This window comes from Polypterus senegalus, chromosome 4, assembly GCF_016835505.1.
Source record: "Polypterus senegalus isolate Bchr_013 chromosome 4, ASM1683550v1, whole genome shotgun sequence".
NCBI lineage: Eukaryota > Metazoa > Chordata > Cladistia > Polypteriformes > Polypteridae > Polypterus > Polypterus senegalus.
The window spans coordinates 51,195,149-51,222,799 of record NC_053157.1 but is presented as its reverse complement, the minus strand read 5'-3'; the positions used below and the strand labels follow the sequence as shown (position 1 = coordinate 51,222,799).

At 37.8% G+C, this 27,651-nt stretch overlaps 1 protein-coding gene across 1 annotated transcript in view; it reads right to left on the bottom strand.

Moving 5' to 3' along the window:
• The window catches only part of LOC120527330 (sialoadhesin-like), a 45,602-nt gene extending 20,925 nt beyond the window's left edge, over positions 1–24,677 (bottom strand). The window contains exons 1-2 of the mRNA XM_039750610.1: positions 24,433–24,677; positions 10,631–10,990 (exon numbers count right to left, since the gene is read on the bottom strand). Coding sequence (XP_039606544.1) covers positions 10,631–10,990; positions 24,433–24,529 — 457 coding nt within the window. The 5' untranslated portion in view covers positions 24,530–24,677. The remainder of the gene's footprint in view (positions 1–10,630; positions 10,991–24,432) is intronic.
• Positions 24,678–27,651: the final 2,974 nt, after the last annotated feature.

Below are 27,651 nucleotides of genomic sequence, written 5' to 3'. Positions count from 1 at the left end.
CTGTGGTTCCCCAGCCCCCTTATTCACCTGACCTCAGTCCATGTGACTTTTTCCTTTTTCCTAAACTGAAAAATGTCCTCAAAGGACGTCATTTTGGGACTTTAGAAAACATTCAAAAGAGTGTAACGGACATGCTGAAGACCATACCGGTTGAAGACTTCCAGCGCTGCTACCAACAGTGGGAACAACGTCTCCATTGGTGTGTAGCTGCCCAAGGGAACTACTTTGAAGGGGATAACATTGATGTTTGAAAAAAATAAAAACTTTGGTAAATAAAAAATCAGTCTCATTACTTTTCTGCCACACCTCGTATCACAAGACAGGTTATATTAACTTAATTTCATTCAAAAAGAATTAAAAGTTAATGTTTTGTTTCTTCAAAAGACTAGTCTTCACTTTATTTTTTTAATGCCTGAGAAACATTTCAGAGATCTCATTTAGGGCTTCCACATACTGTAGTTGAGCTGAGCATGCTTACAGTAAAAAAATGGAATTTAGCTGCATTGTAGACATACTGTACTGTAGCCTACGTTTAACCGATTACTGAACTAACTGCTAGTTTCAAACATATTGGAAGACTTTTGTACATTTAGAATTTAAACCAGGGCACAATTGATAATCCATTTAAGGACACACACATATATTTGATTGGGACAGGGCATTTAGGCCAACAGTGTACAAGAGACAGGAGCATTTTTTAGAGCTTTCTCAAAACTATTTTGGAAGTATGGATGCAGATGAAACACACACACAAACACGCAGATACACATGCATGATTGACTTTTTAGTGCTCATGTTCCATTTAAATCATGGATTGTGATTTTATGGATAGATGGTCTTGCTTTGGATTATGGGGCATTCAGACAAGGGGTGGCAGTACCGATCACTTGGCCCAGAATCTTTTTTGAATAAGAGAACTGTTGAGCAAGCCTAGTTTGTTTGTCTACACACATGCAGAAAAGCATGATCGTTGTTGATTTGCAGCACAAGAAGCAATTAAATATTAGCTGATTGTTAAAAAAATTGAATTGTGTACTGCAACTAAAAAAGAGACCACATACTTAAACATCTACCTTAATAAACGAACAGGTGTGTGCGTCTGTCAGTCTCGTTGCTATGTCTCTGTCATTCCAAAAGATGATGCATCACAAACATTAACACTGCTTCTACGAATCCCATACTAATTGCCATATAACAGAGACATATAGTGCACTGCAAATGTTAACATTGGGGTCTATGGTCTGTCTATCAGGCAGCTAAAGGGCTCAAATGAGGGTAATTCTACGCCAGACCAGGGGGTAGAGAATTGCACTAATCCTTTTTCTATTTCATCTGCTGACCAGTTATGTAAATTCTGCCTGGCCCTGATGATGTCACTTCCGGTTCTGGGCCCAATGGCATCACTTCCAGTTCCAGCCCTGGTGACCTCATTTCCAGTTCTGACTCCAATGGTCTCACTTCCTCTGCCTGAACTTAAAACTGGCATGTTGTATCCTGTAAATCAGTTCTGTCTTGAACTTAGTGTGAAACCCGATTTCTTAAACCTTTTTGAACCCAACTTACATTGTATGGAGTGGCTACTCCAAACCGTTTTGTGGCGTTCTGTCCATTCTTTTGACACTGTCTTAGACGGGTAGCACAGCTAGCACAGTATAATGTGAAGAAACCCAGAGACGTCTGTTTTACCTTTGTTTTATATCTAAATACTGAATAACCTTCATCTGCTTCAAAGATATGGGCAGCCTTTGGTAATATTTAGAATCGAAACCAAGGTGAGATCAGAAATCTGTCTAAAGGTACACATTTACACTTGATTTTGAGAAGAAATTTGTACTAATTGTACATCAGAAACAAGAGCATTCTTTAGCACTGCCTTTGCACAGCTTCCATTTACAACATCCTGTATTTATTGAGTGACACACCAGCTTTGCTTGTGTGAAGTAGAGTGTTAAAGTACTGGATTATATTTTTAAAAAGGAAAAAAGAAAGAAAAGACATTGCCGGGATGCATTTAATAAAAGAAACCTGTACAGGTTATATTAACTTAATTTCATTCAAAAAGAATTAAAAGTTAATGTTTTGTTTCTTCAAAAGACTATCTAGTCTTCACTTTATTTTTTTAATGCCTGAGAAACATTTCAGAGATCTCATTTAGGGCTTCCACATACTGTAGTTGAGCTGAGCATGCTTACAGATAATGAGACTATCACTTCATGCTGAAGCACTTTCTACACATCCACTTTGCTACCCCAACCCACACTGCCTAACCCTGAGGTTCAATCAGTGCTGTCTGGTATTTGCACAAGTGAAACAATCACAGAGATAATGATGTGTAGACAATCTTCTTAAATCTTGTGTGGCTGGACCACTTGGTGCATATCTCAGCCAGCATGTGCGAAGCACTGATATCCATTATTATATGGGTTCAGTGTTGTATATGATTGTTCAATAATGCTTTTGTCGATTACTTTATGTTCAGGTGTTGATTGCTATGGTCTGCGTCTTTTGGGACGTATGACATCCTGAGGGAAGGGTGTGGTTTAAAAAACACTCTAAATAGGGAGAGTTGGTTAAACAGGGTTCCAAATAAACAGCATTTGAAACGTTATTCTGAGTGTGTCGCTACTAGTAATGAAATTTACAGAATTTATTTTGAATATATTTGTTTCTAAAAAGTATGTTTTGCATAAGGGTGGTGCAGTGGTAGCACTGCTGCCTCGCAGTTAGGAGACCCGGGTTCGCTTCCCAGGTCCGCCCTGTGTGGAGTTTGCATGTTCTCCCCGTGTCTGTGTGGGTTTCCTCCTGGTGCTCCGGTTTCCTCCCAGAGTCCAAAGACATGCAGGTTCGGTGCATTGGCGATTCTAAATTGTCCTTGTTGTGTGCTTGGTGTGTGTGTTTGTGTGTATGCGCCCTGCAGTGGGCTGTTGCCCTGCCCGGGGTTTGTTCCTGCCTTGCATCCTGTGTTGGCTGGGATTGGCTCCAGCAGACCCCCGTGACTCTGTAGTTAGGATATAGCGCGTTGGATAATAGATGGATGTTTTGCATATTTTAAGATGCATTTATTTTGACGTACTTACAACATACTATTTGTACTTGTACATTTTACAGCATTTTCTGTGGATTTGCAGGATTTCTTTCAGTTGTGGCTTATATGTTAATGTACAGTACATCCTAACAGAAAAATATGATAAGCTGTGATATCAAGTGTCACCAAATTCTACTCTGGGAACATTTCATGATTATGATTTTTTTTGTATTTGCGCTCTTTGAATTATGTTTGTTGGTTTTTAAAAATGTATGCAACCATGAAATTCAGAGCCATCTAAAATGACTGTTTTTTGCCAGTTGTGACCACTTGGGGGAGTATCAAGGTCCCAAACCCTTGACACAATTACAAAAACAGTCCTGGGTCTTTTATTTTACAAAATACCCTTGTAAAGGCTCTTCAAACAATCATCCTCCTTCTTCTTCTTCATTAGTTTTTTCTCTTTATCCTTCAATCCTCCCAGGTGAGCTCTGCCTCACTCCATTATCAACTCCAACTCCCCTGATGAGATGAGGAGTCCCCTTTTACGCTGGATCTGAGAGTACTTTTGGTGCCAGGTCATTGCACAAATGAAGCACCTCCAGGTCAGGCAAGAGCCCCTCAAAGTAGGGGCAAACTTTGCCTGCAACTCCCCATGGCGGTACCCACAGAATCCAGCAGGGCTTCCCAATGGGACTACAGTTCCCTGTATGCCCTGCAGGTATGTGCATGTTTGCACCAGCCCAGGGATGCTGCCACCTAGAGTATCGGGGGAGCATGCAGTCTTCGAAGGCTGTGTCCTCCTGTCCATCCACTTTATAGTTCCATCTGGGAAATGTAACACAAACTATCATGGTCAGAACATATGCCCAGTGTCTCCTCCCATTACAGAGTGCAGTTAGATATTAATATCTTTCCCTTTAAAATCTCCTGCCATGGTTTTCATTTGAGGTAAAAAGTTTGTTAACTATATACAGTAGTAGTATAACTGACTGAATTCACATTAATGTGAAATAGTTATAGATGTATTTATCTTAATCTTTTTCTAGTGTTGTAAAAAAGGAACAGGCTTGAAACTGTGGGTAGAAATATGTGATATGTAAATTTGACACAGATGTAATATGTCAGTAATACCAAACGTAAAGAGAAAATATTTAAATCATAGTTCAGAAAGTTAATTTCAAATGTCTTTTATCACAAGTACAGTGCTGTGAAAAACTATTTGCCCCCCTCCTGATTTCTTATTCTTTTGCATGTTTGTCACACAAAATGTTTCTGATCATCAAACACATTTAACCATTAGTCAAATATAACACAAGTAAACACAAAATGCAGTTTTTAAATGATGGTTTTATTATTTAGGGAGAAAAAATCCAAACCTACATGGCCCTGTGTGAAAAAGTAATTGCCCCTTGTTAAAAAATAACCTAACTGTGGTGTATCACACCCGAGTTCAATTTCCGTAGCCACCCCCAGGCCCGATTACTGCCACACCTGTTTCAATCAAGAAATCACTTAAATAGGAGCTGCCTGACACAGAGAAGTAGACCAAAAGCACCTCAAAAGCTAGACATCATGCCAAGATCCAAAGAAATTCAGGAACAAATGAGAACAGAAGTAATTGAGATCTATCAGTCTGGTAAAGGTTATAAAGCCATTTCTAAAGCTTTGGTACTCCAGTGAACCACAGTGAGAGCCATTATCCACAAATGGCAAAAACATAGAATAGTGGTGAACTTTCCCAGGAGTGGCCGGCCCGACCAAAATTACCCCAAGAGCACAGAGACGACTCATCCGAGAGGTCACAAAAGACCCCAGGACAACGTCTAAAGAACTGCAGGCCTCACTTGCCTCAATTAAGTTCAGTGTTCACGACTCCACCATAAGAAAGAGACTGGGCAAAAACAGCCTGCATTGGCAGATTTCCAAGACGCAAACCACTGTTAAGCAAAAAGAACATTAGGGCTCATCTCAGTTTTGCTAAGAAACATCTCAATTATTGCCAAGACTTTTGGGAAAATACCTTGTGGACTGATGAGACAAAAGTTGAACTTTTTGGAAGGCAAATGTCCCGTTACATCTGGCATAAAAGGAACACAGCACTTCAGAAAAAGAACATCATACCAACAGTAAAATATGGTGGTGGTAGTGTGATGGTCTGGGGTTGATTTGCTGCTTCAGGATCTGGAAGGCTTGCTGTGATAGATGGAACCATGAATTCTATTGTCTACCAAAAAATCCTGAAGGAGAATGTCCGGCCATCTGTTCGTCAACTCAAGCTGAAGCGATCTTGGGTGCTGCAACAGGACAATGACCCAAAACACACCAGCAAATCCACCTCTGAATGGCTGAAGAAAAACAAAATGAAGACTTTGGAGTGGCCTAGTCAAAGTCCTGACCTGAATCCAATTGAGATGCTATGGCATGACCTTAAAAAGGCGGTTCATGCTAGAAAACCCTCAAATAAAGCTGAATTACAATAATTCTGCAAAGATGAGTGGGCCAAAATTCCTCCAGAGTGCTGTAAAAGACCCATTGCAAGTTATCGCAAACGCTTGATTGCAGTTATTGCTGCTAAGGGTGGCCCAACCAGTTATTAGGTTCAGGGGGCAATTACTTTTTCACACAGGGCCATGTAGGTTTGGATTTTTTTTCTCCCTAAATAATAAAAAACATCATTTAAAAACTGCATTTTATGTTTACTTGTGTTATATTTGACTAATGGTTAAATGTGTTTGATGATCAGAAACATTTTGTGTGACAAACATGCAAAAGAATAAGAAATCAGGAAGGGGGCAAATAGTTTCTCACACCACTGTATTTATCACAAACATACACTTCCAACCATGTTTTATCTTTTTAATTCTGGCCCTATACATTATCCAATTTTTTTCAGTAAAAAGAGCAGAATCTGACTGGAATCGTGATTTGTCACCTGTATCTGCCACATCTTGCTTCCTGTTCTTTTGACGCCCACAGCAGGAAAATGTAATAAGGCAGCATAAAATGACAGAACACATCATCACTGTTTTTGTGTGTGTTTGTATGAGTGTGTGAGTTATTTGGTAGTGTTAGACTCTCGATTCAACATAACATGAAAGTGTTTGGAAGTAGAAAAATCACATATTTCATACATACAATGATCGGGACAAGTTATAGAGATGACAGCAGTTAAGTATTTTTGTTTGCAGTGCATGTTGAACTGTATATACACATTTGTTTTAGAAATGTCATAAAAAGACTGCTGTAATGGTCAAGTAAACAAGCAGAATGTTCCAGGGGGAGGGTTCAAGAAACTGGCTAATATAATGTTCTTTCATTCATATAGTAAGACTTGCAAGTTGGCATATATATAGTTTTCAAAACAGACTAAGAGCTGAATTCAAGTGATAGTGAAGAACAAGGATATAATGGAGAAAGACTTTTATTTTAGGCTGGTTGTGCTGTATGCTAAAACACCTCGTGTCTTTTAACCACTCAGAATATGATACGTAAGGATTAATTCAGCACTGTTATGCAAACTCATTTGTTATAAAATAGACCTCTACCCTTATTTCTCTGACCATTTTGATCATTATGTAACAGACTGCTGTGATGAATGCTCCCTCTTCAAGAATTTGCTGAAAGGATAATAGTAATGATGCAGATGGACAAGGTGTTTCCTGCCCGATTACTGACTCAGAGGAACTTCTGGTAGCGGATAAGTTTCGTTCATTAATTAACATGTTTGAATTCCACCACATTGAAAATCATCTCATTTTATGTTTATAAAATATCAAAAGTGCTTTTATTTCCTGCTACTGCTAAAACTTGAACCCAACACATCCGTCTACTTTATAATGCAGTTTACACTCCATTTTGGTGAAGGTATGAAAAACCGAGTCCTGTGCAGCATTAAGATGGAAAGAAAAGATTTTTTTAAGCTGGTGTTCCTCTGCAGCTGAGAAAAAAAGAATGGATGGATGATCTTATATATGGAGTGACGCCACTCATTATGCAAACATAACGTTATACCAATCACTGACCATTGTTGTTTAGCAGATGTTAATTGACACAATGTGAGTGAGTGTGGATTCAGGTGACACCTTCCTCTGTGATAGGCTGGTGACCCTCCCAGAGATTCTTCCCAGGTTGCACACTGCTGAAAATCAGGGTCCTTAGTACTTTGTACACATTTGAAGGGACTCTAATTTTTATTCAATCATCTGGATATACTGTATATTTTTACTTTTGAATGGACAAATACAGGTACCTGCTGTATATCAGATGTATGCCTACACTTGATGACTGGGTGCATAGTTATCTACGGAATGGGGTCTGCACCTCTCTTTCTTCTGATCAACTCTACAATTTTTGAAACTCTCTATCCTCTACCTCGAGATCTGTGGCATCACTATACACTCATCTCTGCAAGGCCTCATATCGACATTTACCAATTCTCTGTGCTCAACAGCAGGACCTTCCCTTAGAACCCCCACCTTCTTTAAAATCTATTTTAGTAGTATTTTTTTTTTTTCATCTAAGAACCCCAATCTTCAAAAAATTCAGTTTAGGATTGTTCATTGTACTTATTCTACTCCCAGAAAGCATTTTGCTGTGCTTCTGTACAATGATCTGTATTGTCTATTCTGCCAGGTGAGCATCACAGGTACTTTATTGCATATGTTTTGGGAGTGCCGCCCAGTCTCAGCTTTGTAGTTGTCTGTTGCAAAATTTCTGTCTACTGTTTTTCACATTAATATCCCTTCCCTTCCTCAAATGTTTATCTTACTGGACCTGTCATCTCTCTCTCACTTTTATCCAGCAGAGGCTGTTTTCTCTAAGCCTAACAGGTGTGAAAACTTTCTTAGGTTCTTACTGGAAACCTTAGGTTTATATTTATTGCATTCAATTTGAAGTAGGAAGTCGAAAATTCCTAGTTGGAATTTTCAATAGGAATGTTCCCTTAAGTTGGACTTCCATCTTGAAAACTCGATGCTGGTGTGTCAAGCCCAAGGTTGTCCAACTTCAGATCATAATGTCAATCCAAAATGGCAACGTATACCGCCCGCATGTATGGCAACTTTTGTGAAAGCTGTAGTATTATACCAGGGGTGTCCAGCTCCACTCCTGGTAGGCCAAAGTGGCTGCAGGTTTTCATTCCAACCCTTTTCCTAATCAGTGAGCAGTTTTCACTGCTAATTAACTCCTTTTCCCTTCATTTTAATTTTTAAGGATTCAGTCCTCTGAATTGATTAGTTTCTTCATTAAATGGCAGCCAAACAGAAATGAGATGTGAAACAAACCAACAGATGACCAGCTAAATTGGAATGTCAAACTCACAGCCAATTTCACTCCAGTTTCTTAATGAGAGCCAATTCTTGCTGTGAATTAAAGCTGTTATTGAATATTATGACTTGTTGCTGCTCTCATTCTGCCACAGTAGACTGCTGATTTTCTGTTTTTTTTAAAACCACCATCAAGATGTTTTGGTGACCTTAGCAGATGAACATGACAGAGACCTTCACCTTTCTTTATTTTCAGGTTAGCTGGTCATGTGGCAAATTGTTTTGTGTCTGAATTTTGTCCAGATGCTTATTAAGGAAAAAGAAACAATTAAGAGGTCTGAGTCATGTCTATTAAAAACTAAGGCAAAACAAATTAATCAGCAGCAAAAACAGCTCACTAAGTAAGATGATGGTTAGTAACCTGCAGTCACTGTGGCCCACCAGGACCGGAGTTGGACACCCCTGTATTATATTCTTTATTAGGACTTCTGTCTATTTGTGTTTCGTTAGCTAAGTCGTACACATAGTACTGTTCAACTTCTATCTGTGGACATATTGCTATGGTGTTTGGATGTGCAAACTACCACGCGGTGCATTATATTCAAATGCTACAGTATTTCTTCTGATGGAGCAAGCTCAATAAAAGATTTCTTCTGGACACGTCCATATTGGTTTTTTGAATGTTTTACTAGAACATGATCAACTCGGGTCTAATGTCATTCCCAGCTCTAATATCTGACTTCTGAGGTAAGTGTAATGAAGTATCTCCTTTGTATCTTGACAAGCCTCATTTTTCAATCTTACTTTCGTAGACGTCTCAGTGGCCAGGAGCCATGATTCATCCTCTTCATATGTTACAAAGTGGTGTGATCTTAAAGAAATTCTGCGGAGCCAGATGACCATTGATTACTGTCACTGTCCAACTCCTGTCTGGGGCCTAATGTTTGGGCTGCATTTTCCTCCTAGGTTTTGCCTGCCTGTTTTCTTTTTACCTTTTGAAAAAGGCAAATTTTGTGGTTGGGTGAGGGTGGGGTTGTATTTTTACTGTTATTACTGCATTTACAATCATTTTCTTTTGACCGTTTATTTTTTAGGACACTGTTGATGTCCTTAATTCTATTTCTCATTATGTTATTTGAACTTGTTATGTTATTTAAAAATGTGCAGAATTGGGTCTGGAGCAAGAATCAAAACCTCAAAGATGTGGCAGAATAACCACAGAAAAAGCAATACATTGCTGAAATAAACCAATCATGATTGTAAAATAACACAATTGAAATTAAAAAATGAGTGTTGGAAATAAGCTTTCACAGTGTTTGGGACAAAATCAACTTCTTAACAAAAACAATGATATCTATCTATCTATCTATCTATCTATCTATCTATCTATCTATCTATCTATCTATCTATCTATCTATCTGATAAACACTTCACAGTAAGGGTATGCATGTATTGTACTGAGCTTTTACAAGAAGCAATTCACAGTTGGCAAAGAGCAATTAAAATCCTGCAGAAAACCATGACAAATTTATGAGACGCACTGTATATTACATAAACCACTGCTGACAACTTAAACTGAATCAGCTGTAAAGGGTCAGACAAGCAAACACAGGGTGATTTGTGGCCAAACTGGCTCATTGTGAAATCCATTGTGCTATGTTTTAGAACAAGGCAGCTAGGTGGTGCAGTGGTTAGCTATGCTACCTCAAAGGTCCACCTCCTGTGTGGAGTCAGCACATTTTTTCCAAGTCATTTCTTTTATTTTCACAGAATGTCCTCCCACATTCAAAGTCAGTACATTTTACATTAATTGATATTGTAAAGCGTGAGTGAGTGGACCCTGCAGTGGGCTGCCGTCCATTCTGAGACTGATTCTTGTGTTATGCTAAATGCTTTGGTGGTAAACTCTGGCTCTATTGGATCCAGGATGGGATTAAAATGTCCTGAGAATTATAAATATATATTTAAAACTCACAGATACTAAGCAAGAGAGCCACAATTCACAAATTACTTATTTTCATTACAAAATAAATGGATGCATTACCAATAGATAAGCACATGGTGATCCCTAATAATCCAACTATAATTCTAGTATCAGTCCTCTCTGTCTGCTTTGAGTGGTAGTGTACTCTTCAAGCAGATTGTTCAGTCAGGTGGCTAAAAAACATAATGTCCTGTACCAGTTAACAGAATTATAAAGCAGGAAAGGTGACTGAGGAAAGCTGGACATTTGGAAGAAGTATATTTGTGCATATGGATACTTTCACAGTGAAATCTTCATTCAGCAGTTTTAAATCATTCCTTTCTTTTATTATAAATAAAAAATATACTGTTTTACCTTGAACTGTTAGGTTGGTTGGTTCCGTGAATGTAAAGGATTTTGATTTGTTGTCAGGGAACTCCAGACGGAAGTAATATGGCCCCGTATCTGATAACTGCAGATCTTTTAGCAGCACTGAGCCATTTTTGTCAGAGATGTTTCCTATTAACTGAAATCGGTTGTCCTTGTTCTTGCTGCATGTTCTTGTGTATGCTGAACAGTTTAACACGATTTCTGCATTCTTTACCACATGATCATTTTTTAGCCATATACTATTTATCTTTTCACCGCTTGCCAATGGCTCATATGCAAAATTAGATGGCAGCACAGCAGAATTTCCCTTCTTTTCAGTGACAGTATCAGGAGCTTTATGTTGGCCTATAAAGAAATAAGAAATTAAAATCTTCATGGTGTCAGTACCCATAAACAATCACAGTGCTTTGCTGTTTTCTTTAAATATTTACATCCAGCAAAACAATTTTCAAAAACCTACCAATCCATTAGAAACTTGCTAGGAAATTGATATTTGCAGAATCTTCTGTTGGTTTCTTGTCAATGCTAAGTGGTACTTTTAGTCTGGGTGAATTATCCAGTGGCCCTCATTGGTGGCTTTCATATGTATAAGACTTTAGATCAGCTTGTTCCAAATTTTTAAATAGTGTGAGGTTACCTGATATCATAGAATTACAAAATATATGAAAAAAAATATTGCAACAAAAATCCAGTGTGCAAGTCTTACCTGGAACAAAATAGACTTCCAAAAGCATATGAAAATAATGGTTAAATAAACTACTCGTAAAACTGAAAAACTGAAAATAACAAACAAGAAAATAAAAGTAATGAATAATATTTTTTATTTTTGATTTGCTTGCTCAATTTTGAGTTACTATTCAACTATTCAGCTGTACTTATTTCACAATGCTGAATCCTGCTTAAACAGCCTCTAAAGTGATCCATGGTTTATAATGTCTCCACGTTCTCAGTTCTGTCCCATGTACAATTCCTCTGTTGCCATGCCTTCCTATCTCTGCCCATGACCCCTTACTAAGGCTGATGCCTTGAAAGAATTCCTTTCTGCAGCTTCCTTCACAATTACAGGGTTTACCACTACTGGTGACCCATATCTATATGTATTGGGGCTTTGGGGCTCCAGTATTACAGTAATTCCTATTTTCCAACAGACCAGTATTACACTTCTGCTTCTCCTATCCTTATGTAATTCTTCTGTCTCTGGCTTTACGATAAGAACCAGAAAAAGAAAGCAAAAGTAAAGGAGCAAAACTGTATTTTATCAGTAAAATTGGAAATTATTTTATGTGAAGGTAAAACAAGCTGTCAGCACATTTTTAAAGCATTTCAGAAGATTTCTCAAAACAGATTTAATTGAGACAATAATTTTCAAGGCAAGTGCATACTGTGTATGTTAGTGGCTGTTGTAAATAGTAAATACAAACGGCTTGCTTTTTTAAAGTTAAAGTGCCAAAACATGTTGGCCAATTTGAGAAAGAGCTGTAATAAAAAGCACAACAACAACAACAACAACAACATTTATTTATATAGCACATTTTCATACAAACAGTAGCTCAAAGTGCTTTACATATTAAAGAATAGAAAAATGAAAGACACAATTATAAAACAAAATAAATCAACATTAACATCGAATAAGAGTAAGGTTCAATGGCCAGGGGGGACAGAAAAAACAAAAAAACTCCAGACGGCTGGAGAAAAAATAAAATCTGTAGGGATTCCAGACCATGAGACCGCCCAGTCCCCTCTGGGCATTCTACCTAACATAAATGAAACAGTCCTCTTTGGATTTAGGGTTCTCACGGAAGGGCTTGATGATGATGATGGTCACGTAGACTTCTGCCTTTTAATCCGTCCATCATTGTTGGAGCATCATGAAGCTTTGAGTAGGTGGTGGTGGCGCAGGCCACCACCACAAAGAAACCGGAAAAAGGAACAGAAAAGAGAGTAGGGGTCAGTAGCGATTTTAGAGCCACCATGAATAGTTATTTTGTATAGTTATGCACGTCCCATGCATGTAAAATGAACCAACCACTCTGAAGATAATCTGGGAATGTTTATGTGGTGATCTTTTGCATTACTAGTGAGGACAAGGCCTGAAGGTTTCTGTTTCAAAAAGATTTTGGTGGTTCAAATCTCAAGATTTATGAGAAGAGAAGGAGAAGAAAAGAGGGGGCATTTAGGCTTTGCAGAACAGCAGGAGATATTAACATCACCACATCAGAGAGCCAGAGAAAAAGGAACCCAGCTGTTCATTTAGTTGAAACAGGAAGAACTGGCAGGTGGTCAGTACAATCCAGTCAAGTTCCTAAAGTGCAGTATACAGTCCCTGACTAGGATGAGGTGAGGCCATGTTATCCCTTGGCACTTGTGCCACTATTTATCAAGCATATCAGAATTATTCCTAGGAATTAAACTAAAAATCTGACTAGGATAAGAATTTGTCCTACCCTAGAGTAGGGCATGACAAGTAGTTATGAAGCATCCTAAGCTTACTCCCAGCATAGAGTAGGAGGTCACATTTGAGAATGAATGACATCACAATTGTAAGGCACCAAGCCTCAAAATGGCATTGTGGTGTCCTTGGAAATCATGATGATGCTTTGTAGCTTTCTGATAATAATGTTAAAGTTTCACCAAAAAAATAACAATAACAACAACAACAACAATACTAATAATGATAGGAAATTGATCATGTTCAAATAATAGGTTTAATAATAAGATAATAATACATTTTATTTATTTGTAGGTACAGTGCATCCAGAAAGTATTCACAGTGCATCACTTTTTCCACATTTTGTTATGTTACGGCCTTATTCTAAAATGGATTAAATTCATTTTTTTCCTCAGAATTCTACACACAACACCCCATAATGACGTGAAAAAAGTTTACTTAAGATTTTTGCAAATTTATTAAAAATAAAAAAATTGAGAAATCGCATGTACATAAGTATTCACAGCCTTTGCCATGTAGCTCAAAATTGAGCTCAGGTGCATCCTGTTTCCCCTGATCATCCTTGAGATGTTCTGCAGCTTAATTGGAGTCCACCTGTGGTAAATTCAGTTGATTGGACATGATTTGTAAAGGCACACACCTGTCTATATAAGGTCCCACAGTTGACAGTTCATGTCAGAGCACAAAGCAAGCATGAAGTCAAAGGAATTGTCTGTAGACCTCCGAGACAGGATTGTCTCAAGGCACAAATCTGGGGAAGGTTACAGAAAAATTTCTGCTGCTTTGAAGGCCCCAAAGAGCACAATGGCCTCCATCATCCATAAGTGGAAGAAGTTCGAAACCACCAGGACTCTTCCTAGAGCTGGCTGGCCATCTAAACTGAGTGATCGGGGGAGAAGAGCCTTAGACAGGGAGGTGACGAAGGACCCAATGGTCACTCTGTCAGAGCTCCAGAGGTCCTCTGTGGAGAGAGGAGAACCTTCCAGAAGTACAACCATCTCTGCAGCAATCCACCAATCAGGCCTGTATGGTAGAGTGGCCAGACGGAAGCCACTCCTTAGTAAAAGGCACATGGCAGCCCATCTGGAGTTTGCCAAAAGGCACCTGAAGGACTCTCAGACATTGAGAAACAAAATTCTATGGTCTGATGAGACAAAGATTGAACTCTTTGGTGTGAATGCCAGGCATCACGTTTGGAGGAAACCAGGCACCGCTCATCACCAGGCCAATACCATCCCTACAGTGAAGCATGGTGGTGGCAGCATCATGCTGTGGGGATGTTTTTCAGTGGCAGGAACTGGGAGACTACTCAGGATAAAGGGGAAGATGACTGCAGCAATGTACAGAGACATCCTGGATGAAAACCTGCTCCAGAGCACTCTTGACCTCAGACTGGGGCGACGGTTCATCTTTCAGCAGGACAACGACCCTAAGCACACAGCCAAGATATCAAAGGAGTGGCTTCAGGACAACTCTGTGAATGACCTTGAGTGGCCCAGCCAGAGCCCAGACTTGAATCCGATTGAACATCTCTGGAGAGATCTTAAAATGGCTGTGCACCAACGCTTCCCATCCAACCTGATGAAGCTTGAGAGGTGCCGCAAAGAGGAATGGGCGAAACTGGCCAAGGATAGGTGTGCCAAGCTTGTGGCATCATATTCAAAAATACTTGAGGCTGTAATTGCTGCCAAAGGTGCATCGACAAAGTATTGAGCAAAGGCTGTGAATACTTATGTACATGTGATTACTCAGTTTTTTTATTTTGAATTAATTTGCAAAAACCTCAGGTAAACTTTTTTCACGTTGTCATTATGGGGTGTTGTGTGTAGAATTCTGAGGAAAAAAATGAATTTAATCCATTTTGGAATAAGACTGTAACATAACAAAATGTGGAAAAAGTGATGCGCTGTGAATACTTTCCGGATGCACTGTACCTTTCTAAACACTCAAGGACACAGAACAATAGACAAAGCACAGATTATAAACAAAAGTAAAATACAGAAGTTAAAATCAGACAGAGCAGTTGTAATCAAAGAGAAAAGTCAATCTTAAAGAAATGAGTTTTAAGTTTAGATTTGAAAAGTGAAAATGATTCAATATTTCTAAGCTCAGGTGGTAGTGAGTTCCAAAGCTGGGGAGCAGAGCAACTGAATGCTCTGCTCCCCATAGTGGTAAGACAGACGAAAGGGACAGTCAAGTGGATGGAGGAAGAGGATCTAAGGGTATGGGAGGGAATGGCAACATGGAAGATGTCGGACAGATATGGAGGGGCAAGGTTGTGGATAGCCTTAAAAGTTAGTAGGAGAATTTTGAATTGAACTTAACTGGAAGCCAAAGAAGCTGCTGCAAAACAGGAGTGATGTGGTGAATAGAGGGGGTTCTAGTAATGATGCGGGCAGCTGAATTCTGGACCAGTTGAAGCTTATAAAGAGATCTGCAAGAAAGACCAAAGAAAAGGGAATTGCAATAATCCAGACGAGAAGTGACAAGGCTATGAACAAGGATAGCAGTGGTGTGGGGAGTGAAGGAGAGTCAAATACGATTAATGTTACGCAGGTGGAAATATGCAGACAGGAGATGTTATTGATGTGGGACTGAAAGGATAAAGTACTGTCAAGGATGACACCCAGACTCTTAACCTGTGGGGAAGGGAAGACAGAGAAATTGTCAATAACAAATGAAAAATGATCAGTTTTGGGTAATGTTGATTTTGTACCAATGTGGAGAACCTTAGTTTTGTCCCTATTTAATTTAAGAAAGTTTGAAGAAAACCAGGATTTGATTTCTGCTATGCAATCAGTAAGGGAGGAGGCTGGAAAGGAAGCAGTAGGTTTGCTAGTGAGATAGAGCTGGGTGTCATCAGCATAACAATGGAAGCTAATGTTATATTTACAAAAGATATTGCCAAGAGAAAGGAGGTAAATAATGAAAAGGAGGGGGCCCAGGACAGAGCCCTGGGGCACACCTGAAGTAACAGTGGTGGGTTGGGATGTGAACGTTTTAAGTTGAACAAACTGAGTGTGACCTGAGATGTAGGATCTGAACCAGTCTAGTGGAGTGTGGGTAATGCCAATCGAAGATAATCTATTGAGTAGTGTGACAAATAGTGCCAAAGGCTGCACTCAGATCAAGAAGGATGAGAATAGTAATTAAACTAGAATCAGCTGCCATAAGAAAGTCATTAGTAATTTTTATAAGTGCCGTTTCTGTACTATGTAGGGGACAAAAACCAGACTGGAACTGTTCATAGAGATTATTTTGAGATAAATAAGAATGAAGTTGAATAGCCACTATTTTTTCAAGAATTTTGGAAATGAAAGGAAGATTTGAAATAGGACGAAAATTACTGAAATTAGTCGGATCGGCACCAGGTTTTTTCAGTATTGGGGTTATTGCAGAAGTTTTAAAAGATGAAGGAACAGTACCAGTAGTGAGAGAAGAATGAATTATGACAGAGATAAGGGGGATCAGAGAGGGGAGGCAGGCTTTGAACAGAACTGTAGGGAGTGGGTCCAGTCGACAGGTAGATGGCTTAGACTTACAGACAAGATCTGAGATTTCTGAGAAGGTAGGAAGCTGAAAAGAGGAAAATGAGTGAGTTGATGGGTGAAATTCAAATGCAGTACAGGGGGAATCTGTACAGAGAGACTGGTGAATCTTCTGGATTTTTTCATTAAAAACGACATGAGGGAATTGCAAAATTCAGTTGAGTAAAGGTGAGAAGGTAAAGAATCCGGGGGCTGTGTGATATTGTTAAGTAGTGAAAACAATGACTTGGTGTTTCCTTCATTGGAAGAAATAATGAGAGTATAATACCAGGGAGCAGAAAAGGAGAAAGAAACAGATCTAGTTTTTAATGGAGCGACAGAGTTAAGAATACCATTAAGTCCAGTGTTATAGTGTGAGACCAGTTCTTCAGGAGTGGATAAATTATCAGTGTATATAAGGGAATTAATACTAGAGGAAAAAGACTCAAAGTTAATATTCTTAATATTGAGGAAAGACATGAGATGGGAAAGCTTAGTGTTGGAAAGTTCAGGATTAACATTGAATGAAATAAGAAAGTGATCAGTTATGGGGAGCTCATCTGCAGTACAATCAAGGGTTATGCTACTCTAGTTAAGTAGTCTAGTGTGCTGGTTCTCAAGTTCAGTCCTGGGAGCTCCCTGCGGCTGCAGAATTTTGTTCCAACCAGTTTTACATTAACCAAGATGTTTTTTACCTTTAATTGGTATCTTTGTTTAACTAGCTGTCCTTTTTATTTATCTTTTTCATATTCAGAAGAGTAAGTTAGAATTAGACTTGCATTTATATACAGTGGTGTGAAAAACTATTTGCCCCCTTCCTGATTTCTTATTCTTTTGCATGTTTGTCACACAAAATGTTTCTGATCATCAAACACATTTAACTATGAGTCAAATATAACACTAGTAAACACAAAATGCAGTTTTTAAATGATGGTTTTTATTATTTAGGGAGAAAAAAAATCCAAACCTACATGGCCCTGTATGAAAAAGTAATTGCCCCTTGTTAAAAAATAACCTAACTGTGGTGTATCACACCTGAGTTCAATTTCCGTAGCCACCCCCAGGCCTGATTACTGCCACACCTATTTCAATCAAAAAATCACTTAAATAGGAGCTGCCTGACACAGAGAAGTAGACCAAAAGCACCTCAAAAGCTAGACATCATGCCAAGATCCAAAGAAATTCAGGAACAAATGAGAACAGAAGTAATTGAGATCTATCAGTCTGGTAAAGGTTATAAAGCCATTTCTAAAGCTTTGGGACTCCAGTGAACCACAGTGAGAGCCATTATCCACAAATGGCAAAAACATGGAACAGTGGTGAACCTTCCCAGGAGTGGCCGGCCGACCAAAATTACCCCAAGAGCGCAGAGGCGACTCATCCGAGAGGTCACAAAAGACCCCAGGACAACGTCTAAAGAACTGCAGGCCTCACTTGCCTCAATTAAGGTCAGTTTTCACGACTCCACCATAAGAAAGAGACTGGGCAAAACGGCCTGCATGGCAGATTTCCAAGACACAAACCACTGTTAAGCAAAAGAACATTAGGGCTCGTCTCAATTTTGCTAAGAAACATCTCAATGATTGCCAAGACTTTTGGGAAAATACCTTGTGGACTGATGAGACAAAAGTTGAACTTTTGGAAGGCAAATGTCCCGTTACATCTGGCGTAAAAGGAACACAGCATTTCAGAAAAGAACATCATACCAACAGTAAAATATGGTGGTGGTAGTGTGATGGTCTGGGGTTGTTTTGCTGCTTCAGGACCTGGAAGGCTTGCTGTGATAGATGGAACCATGAATTCTACTGTCTACCAAAAAATCCTGAAAGAGAATGTCCGGCCATCTGTTCGTCAACTCAAGCTGAAGCGATCTTGGGTGCTGCAACAGGACAATGACCCAAAACACACCAGCAAATCCACCTCTGAATGGCTGAAGAAAAACAAAATGAAGACTTTGGAGTGGCCTAGTCAAAGTCCTGACCTGAATCCAATTGAGATGCTATGGCATGACCTTAAAAAGGCGGTTCATGCTAGAAAACCCTCAAATAAAGCTGAATTACAACAATTCTGCAAAGGTGAGTGGGCCAAAATTCCTCCAGAGCTGTAAAAGACTCATTGCAAGTTATCAAACGCTTGATTGCAGTTATTGCTGCTAAGGGTGGCCCAACCAGTTATTAGGTTCAGGGGCAATTACTTTTCACACAGGGCCATGTAGGTTTGGATTTTTTCTCCCTAAATAATAAAAACATCATTTAAAAACTGCACTTTGTGTTTACTTGTGTTATATTTGACTAATGGTTAAATGTGTTTGATGATCAGAAACATTTTGTGTGACAAACATGCAAAAGAATAAGAAATCAGGAAGGGGGCAAATAGTTTTTCACACCACTGTACAACTAGCAGAATACCCAAGCTTCGCAGCGGAGAAGTAGTGTGTTAAAGAAGGTACGAAAAGAAAAGGAAAAATTTTAAAAATAACGTAACATGGTTGTTAATGTAATTGTTTTGTCATTGATATTAGTGTTGTTCTCATATCTATCTATATATATATATATATATCTATGTATCTATATATATATATGTTGTTCTCATATCTATCTATATATATATATCTCTATCTATCTATATATATATATATATACCCGCGCTTGGCAGCGGAGAAGTAGTGTGTTAAAGAAGAAAAGAGAAAGAAAAGGAAACATTTTGAAAATAACGTAACATGATTGTCAATGTAATTGTTTTGTCACTGTTATGAGTGTCGCTGTGATATATATATATATAGCAAAATACCAGCGCTTCACAGCGATGTCATGTGTTAAAGAAGTTATGAAAAAGAAAAGGAAACATTTTAAAAATAATGTAACATGATTGTCAAAGTAATTGTTTTGTGTATTTGGCGGCAGCATCACGAAGTTGTTTTCAGCAGCTGCATCAGAAAATGTACCACGACGTCTGACACGCCTCCTTTTTACTGTTTTCACACACACACACACACACACACACACACACATACATACATACATACATACATACATACATACATACATACATATATATATATATATATATATATATATATATACACATACATATCTTCATATCTACATATCTATATACATATCTACATATACACATATATATATATATACATACATACCTATCTACATCATATATACACACACATACATACATACACACACACAAATTATATATATGTGTGTATGTATGTATGTATGTGTGTGTGTGTATATATATATACACATACATATACTTGTGTGTATGTTTGTATGTGTCTATATGTGTGTGTATAGGTTTGGTCACTGAGTGCAAGGGAAAAATAATAAATTATAGTCTATAAGTTATTAAACAGTAAAACATTAACGTTTTAAGAAGTACAGGTACATTGAAATTACATTTTCTATGTGAACGTTCAAATTTGTGCCTCTGGTAATGTGCCTTACCGGCATTTAAAGAAAATTAGTTTTGTGTCCTCTGCAGTGTTAAGAGAGAAAGGCTTTGGTTTGGGATAAAAGGAAAAAAGGTGTAAAGAAAGGAAAGTTGCCTTTTTCTTTTATATAGTATAGAGATGTGTTTGCTGACGTTATGATGCGCCTTTTGGGGACAGTCGGTGGGTCTTGTGTAGACTGGTGAGGCGCCCCGCCATTAATCGGCTGTGATGGCACTGTCAGTCCTCCACTCCTGTGCGTGTCTTCATAATCCGAGGTGAGGACCTCATAATCGTATACGTGCAAAAGAAAGTGTGAATCACCTTAATATTATTTTGCCGTGGTGTAGAAAAGGGGTCCCGTGTTTGCACTTGTCTGGGCTATAGCGCAGGGGGAGGATGAAAAAAATTAAAAGTGCTCACTTTGACTTAAGGCAGAAGCGCAGTCAGCGTCTCAAAGGCGGCACAGCTATGCGCGCTGGCTGCTCGACTTTTGCTGGGCAGGAGACCCAGTTTGCAGACACGTTCATGATATCAAAAGTCTCAGCGCTCTTTGGAGGTCATTCATATATATATATATATATATAGCAAAATACCCGCCTACAGCGGAGAAGTAGTGTGTTAAAGAAGTAATGAAAAAGAAAAGGAAACATTTTAATAATAACGTAACATGATTGACATTGTCATGAGTGTTGCTGTCATATATATGCCTGCCTAAATAAGTCACCCTCGCTTTGCTCTTACTTTTTTACCGTTCATTTAATCATGGCTAGTGGCGGAAAAATTATAAAATGGAAGGAGGATGGCTTTACCAAAACAATTATTGATGGCGAATCGATTATTCATAAAGCTTGAATTGGTGATCTGTTTTTCTGTGTTAACCTCATATTTTTTCATACTTCTTCTCAAACTAAGGTGGTGCGAGGGTAAAATGAATCGGATGCGCTGATCAATGTAATCGTGTACCAGGAAATCATGCATTGACAAAAGCTCCCCTTTGCTTGTAATGCAAAGTGTGATTAAATGCATTATTTTTAACGTTATGGAGCACATGCATCAAGCTTCTCAGCTGTGCTTGTGCTAAGAAAAGGAAAGATTTTAAAAATAACGTAACACGATTGTCAATGTGACCTTTTGTAAGTAGTGCCTGGAGGATTCAGTGTGTAGAAACTCTAGAGACAGCGTGTGTATTAACTTGTGGATTTTTCTGTGAGTATTTGGTGGCAGTCTGACGAAGTTGCTTCGAAGACAGCGTTAGCTGAGCTCAGCTCAGAGCAAAATGAGGTGGGAGGGAGATGATGACGTGACTCCCCACCCGCCTTTAACTGTCAATCCCCACAAACACAGTCTCGAATTTGCATAAGCACACCCCTTCACCTACAATTTTAACTTAGTTACAAAGTGATCAAAACTCTCGCTTATATCCTGCGTCCTCTCATTAAACTTGTATCCCGCATTACCTGTGGGTATGTGAAACGCCAGCGGTAGCCTGTCTATGAACTTAATTTAAAGTTTAGGTTTACACCTTGCTTTCTTTCCGAGCTGGCAACACTCATGAATATGGTAGTATATGTCACTCGCTCACTTCTTATTGTTTCGCTGCCTTCTCAATTATATAATGCATGTTTTCTTAAGCGCTTTTTGGAGGTCTTCCTGGTTTTCTACGCACTGCGGTGACAGTCAGTTCACGTGATTACGTGGGAGGCGTGATGATGTCACACAAAACTCCGCCCCACGTCATTCCAGCTCAACTCCATTACAGTTAATGGAGAAAAATACCTTCCAGTTATGACCATTAGGCGTAGAATTTCGAAATGAAACCTGGCCAACTTTTGTAAGTAAGCTGTAAGGAATGAGCCTGCCAAATTTCTGCCTGAGTGAGTGAGTGAGTGAGTGAGTGAGTGAGTGAGTGAGGGCTTTGCCTTTTATTAGTATAGATTAAGTCAGTGGTTCTCAACCTGTGGGGCAGGTTCCCCTAGGGGGGGCGCAAAGTAACAAAAAGGGGGGTGTGAAGATGTGAAAAAAGAAAACAAGAATCGAAAATATGAGAAATACATCTATTGAAACCAAAACAAATTAACTTAAACTACATTCTGATACTAGAAAAAAAATTAGAGAGTTAGATAAATGTTGATAAAAGTTAAGCAGGTATAATAAAATATGTATCTATGATATATCATTAATTAAAAAAGAACAAATTGGTGTTAGTGGGCTCCTTTCAAAAAAACGTTGGGGGCCACGCCCGCGATTAAAACTGTTATGAAAACTCAGGTCGCAAAAATACTTAAAGGTTGAGAAACACTGAATTAAGTAATCTGTTCTGTATCATATCTTCCAATGCTTATCTCCTGTCACTTTGCTTTTCATTCACTTTTTCTATGAAGTTTGGTCTCTTCATTAACTATTTATACTAACAATTAATGACAAGCATAACAGTCACCCGGGCAAGCAACACTCACTGCTAAATGGAAGCCAATTTATTGTGGCCCATTTTTGGGCTTATTAGTAAATAATATCAGACACGATAAGAAAATGTAAAATGCACAAAACACCAAAAAGCTAAAAAGAATTTGTTTTCATCTAAATTATTCATTCATTCAGTAAAATAAACAATCAATTTGTAATTTCTGAATTGTTACAAAGAACATACACAAACTGCAAAGTAACATCTTGCTTAAAAATATATTGCTTCACATTCATGTGTATACTTTTCTAAATTCAAATTAATCATTCTGGGACTGTGAAATTATTATTTCTGTAACTGGGCATTACTGAAGATTACTTCACAGAAATTGTTATAATTGTACCTTTTGTGAAAGTGTTTATTTGATATTCGGACTTCAGGCTTCACACATTATACACTTCATGTCTACATTCTGTCAATTATTACTAAAACATGAAAAAGTTTCTGTTTTAACAATGTGTTTATATAGATTGTTGTAGACACAGAACATACATGAAATGTATGTATTCAAATGACGATATATTATTTACGCTCTACCGCTCGAGGCAATTCACTCCAAGTTAAACACTGAACACTGAGAACCTTCTTTACGAACTGAACTGCGGTGCTGGGTGAGGGGATGGGATAGCAGGCTGCTTGCTGCTTGTGCAAATCAACACATTTACAAAACAAAAGATGCTGACGGAGAGGTGCGAAGGAATTTAAGGTGGGCCGGGATTACGAGTTTTTTCATAGGCTTTGGGAATTCTAGTGATAAAGAAATCAACCAAAATAGATTTGCCATTTTTCTCCAAAAACTTAAATCATCTTACAGCCAGAAATATGCTGAGTGTCTGAGTGAAACTTTTGAACCTCTGGACAAAACCAAAACTGGAAAAAGTATCTGTTTAAATGAGGCTAAACATTGCACATTATAATGGCTTCATTTGAAATTGGTAAAACATGTTTACTACATCTTACCCAAATATGAAACCCCATTCCCTTACTCATCAAGGGAGCAAAGTAAGAGAAATAAATAATAGGAAGTAATCATTTTTTCTTTCATAACAAATTAAGGCAACATTAATACATTCTTGCTAACTTCTAAAACAATGAATTCCTAGTCTTAAAGTAATTGTTTTTTATCTATAATAGTAACTAAATTAGGACAGCTTTATTGCATTGTGTTATGGTAAGTGAGTTAGGATTCAAGAAGAATATAACATTTAAAGCAAATTATTATTGTCAAGTTTCAATAATAATTTAGGAAATAAAAATAGCTATGATTAATAAATAAACTAATTATCTTTGCCAAGATCCTAAGGTTTATGCTCAGAACAAACTTTAGTAATCAAGAAACTTTAATATTTTAGACAACAACAACAACAAAAAAATTAACACCTTAAAGAAAAATTAAATTCAATGAAGCTTGAAAAGTCTGATCCTGAAAATGCACAACACAAGTCTGCTGATATCTACAGAGCCATCTGTGCCAGTCATATTAAGCTTTTCTGTACCATTCCCAATGCCTGAATCTGTTGGTTTTCATGCAAAGTGTAATGTTCTGAGTTAATAGACAAAGTAGCTTATTAAAACTTATAACAGCCAAATAAACCACACATCTGATTTCAAAAGCATACCCACCGATTTGCTTTCACATATATTTTGAGAGGCATTTGAGTTTTACATTCAGAGTTATTTCTCTCAAGTCTAGAATCTTACATCTCATATACATTTGAATACAAGTATACCATAAATATTACAATATGAAATGACACCATAACATCAAGAAAAATAAAAAAGAAACTCAGAAATTTGGAGAAATTTGTTAAATGTAGATTCAATAGATTCTGAAAAGCTCTTTTCATTCACATTAATTCAGAATATAAATATTATTGGAATATTAAATTAAGATTTACAAACCTTTGCAGATGATGGGAAGCATTGCTGTCACAACAAGAAACAATACATTCATTTTCTTTCCTCGAGACAAAGTGCTCCAAAAAATCATAGTCACCATGTATTTGATACTTAGATAAGAACAAACTGCTTTGTTTCAACATCACAGCACACTCAGGTTCCCTTTTATTGCATGGAAAGGAAACACCATTTTGCAATCATAGTAGTCTGTCTAAAACACAGCTGTAAGGCTTTAGCTCACGCTATGCAGAAAGCCGTGCTTTTGATAAGCGGTAAGTGGAAGCAGGTAGGCAGCACTCTATTAGGACTTCACTCAGAGTGGTACCTAGAAGAGTTACCCACAGTCCTTTAAGTGGTGTTCATAATTTCCCAAGTTAAGAATGGATTGAAAAGAGACTGACAGTAGACATAATTAGTGTTATTAGTTATTGAAACTGTTAATTTCCTTTTTGCTTTTTTTAAACGTTATTTTGACAGCTGCATGGTGTTGTCCTTTTGTGGTTAATTTTTGTCTGATTAAAGATAGATGCCTAAGTTACTCAAAGATAACTAAGAAATGTTCAGAACATTTTTAGCATTTGACTACAATGTTTTGGTTTCTGTCTTTTCTGGCCTTAGAGCCATTCCTGTTCCAACCACTCTAAAGATTGTCTCTCTAGTAATTTTATCTGCGTCTCCTATACAAATCTAATGTGTAGACCATATGAGAACTATATTGAAACATTCTGTATGTTTTCAAGTCAAAGTTCATGGGGAAGAGTGTTGTTAAGTGAAGCATTTTAAAACTAATTTAAATTTAGGCAGGTAGTGTGGTGTACTGTTTAAGGCTTTGGACTTCAAACCCCGAGACCCAAGTCACTTGACCTGCCTGTGCTCGAATTGGAAAGCCAAAATTGTATCATAAATGTTGCAGGTCGCCTTGGATAAACGCATCAGCCAAGTAAGTAAATGTAAATAAATAACATATCTATACTTGTGGTTTAAAATGGCATATATGGGGCACCAGCCCAATTAAGCTTGCTAAATAAAACCTGTTATGATTTAGGTCATTTTTGTTCTAGTTTGATTAAATATGTTTTAGTTTCAAGGAATTTTTTTCTGCTGCTTTACTGTGGGCCATTGGAAAGCTATAACATCAGGAAATATTAATTGAGTGGTTTAAATAACATAGTAAAGAACTACAGGAAATTCTTTTATTGTTCATTTTTAAGATTTTTGTTTTTGTGTTGCTTGGACACGCTGCACTATAGATGGAGGCAGTCTCCCTGTAGGAACTCTGTAGCATATCAGGGATGTTCATCTTTATTATCCCGCACAGCAGGCAGTGCAGAGTCTCAGATTCCAGCTCCAGCAGTCAAACAACTTTTGAATTTTTTCCCAGTTTTTGTCTTTTCTGTAGCTGTGTAATGCATGTAATCTGTCATACACCTGTCAAATCAAATCTGTTTATGTCTATACTCATTGTGGAGTTCTTTGTATTTTTTAAAAAGGTGGCGTGGTTCATATATTCCACCTGCTAAAACTCGCCAATGTGCACATTACCATGCAGTACCTAACAACTTCTCTGTTTCTTGATTCCTACAAAGAGATTGAGGACATGCACTGTCCAAGCACCATGAAGCTTCAAGATTTACTTTTCTGTCTCCGATGCATCTTTAAGATTGAGTTTGCCAAGATTAGAAATAAATAGAATAGAATGCCTTTTTTGTCATTGAACAGATGTACACAGAAACTTTAGTGTGTCCCCTGAATAGTACATACAAAATAATAAAAACAGAATCTTCAACAGATTCAACATATGCTCTGCATTTTAAACTACACACATGCATTAATATAAATATTAAATAGATATTGCCTTCATAATTAACAAAGTTGGGATTGTATTACCAGAACACATCTGGCAGCTCAACAAAATGTCTACTTGTGACAGTAAGTGAGACACATGATATTTTACATCATTAGAGATCTTTATTTAAACACTAAATGACAGGCAGATGCATTTGGAATTAATGTATATAAGATGCTCTCAGACAGAAACTAAACACCTTTCTTTTTGTGTTAATGGCATAATTTATTTAGCAAATGTTTGTGAGTAGCAAAAACACGGAGTTTCACGACAAATACAGTTTTTGTGCAAATCATTTCACTTATCACTGGCTATGAACTATGACTTCAAAGGTCAAAGGAAACTGGAAACACTTGTGACAGTTTGCAATGTCCAGGACAGAATGTGTAAGGCTATAAAGCAGCTTCTTAGTTTAAAGCTGGTGAATGCTTCCTTGAAGGATTTTATAGTAACTTGCAAAGCATTAGAAGTTCATACAGATTGGGAAGTTGCAGTGTTACTACATTCAGAAATTCTTTAAATCCTGAAATAAAGGATATTTAAAGGCAACTTTTTATTCTAATGATACATTAGATAACGTAATAGCTGTTGGATTAAGACTTCAAACGCATTTACAGGAATTTAGTAAATTAATTCAAATTAATCAGGATAAACAGTACTTTAGTAAATTGAGGAATAGGTTCCTGTAGGGATTATATTTATACTGTGAATTGATGTAACATTTAAGAGTAATTGCCCTAAAAAAAGGGCAAAGTTATGTAAATCAGATGCACATGTCACTTTGAGTAATAACAGAGTACCAGCTACTTTAAAATAATGGAAGACCATTTGTAACAGAGTTAGGCAAGGGTGCCACTCTTGTCCAAACCTGCTACAGTAAAGCAAGGCGCACAAACAAGAGAGACTTATGCAAAAGCAACACGTTCATCTTGCTAAAGAAAGGAGACGATGTAAATTTTATGCTATCAAACAAAGACCACTGTGTGTGAAACCTCCTTGTTCCCACCTCTTAAATAAATCAGTTCTGCTTCCACTCCAGCCAACCCTGCCTCCATATGACATCACTTCTGCTTGTGGTCCCTCTGAACCCAACTCTTCCTGTCAGCCTACTTTATAACTGCATTGTTTCGCCTGTGTACCTCAGTTCTGTTTTGGACTCATATCTGTAAAGACCTCTTTCGAATTAAAAGTCAACTCAACCCCTTATTTTAAAGTATATGGGGTGGCTACACCAACACTTTTTCTTTGTAAGGGCTGCTTATTTTAAAATAATGATTTGTAAATTATTTTCCATGCTTACATTTTTTTGGGGGTTTTTTGCAGCATAACATAAGTAGTCCTTTGCACATCAATAAAAAGGCTGCATTAAAAAAAAT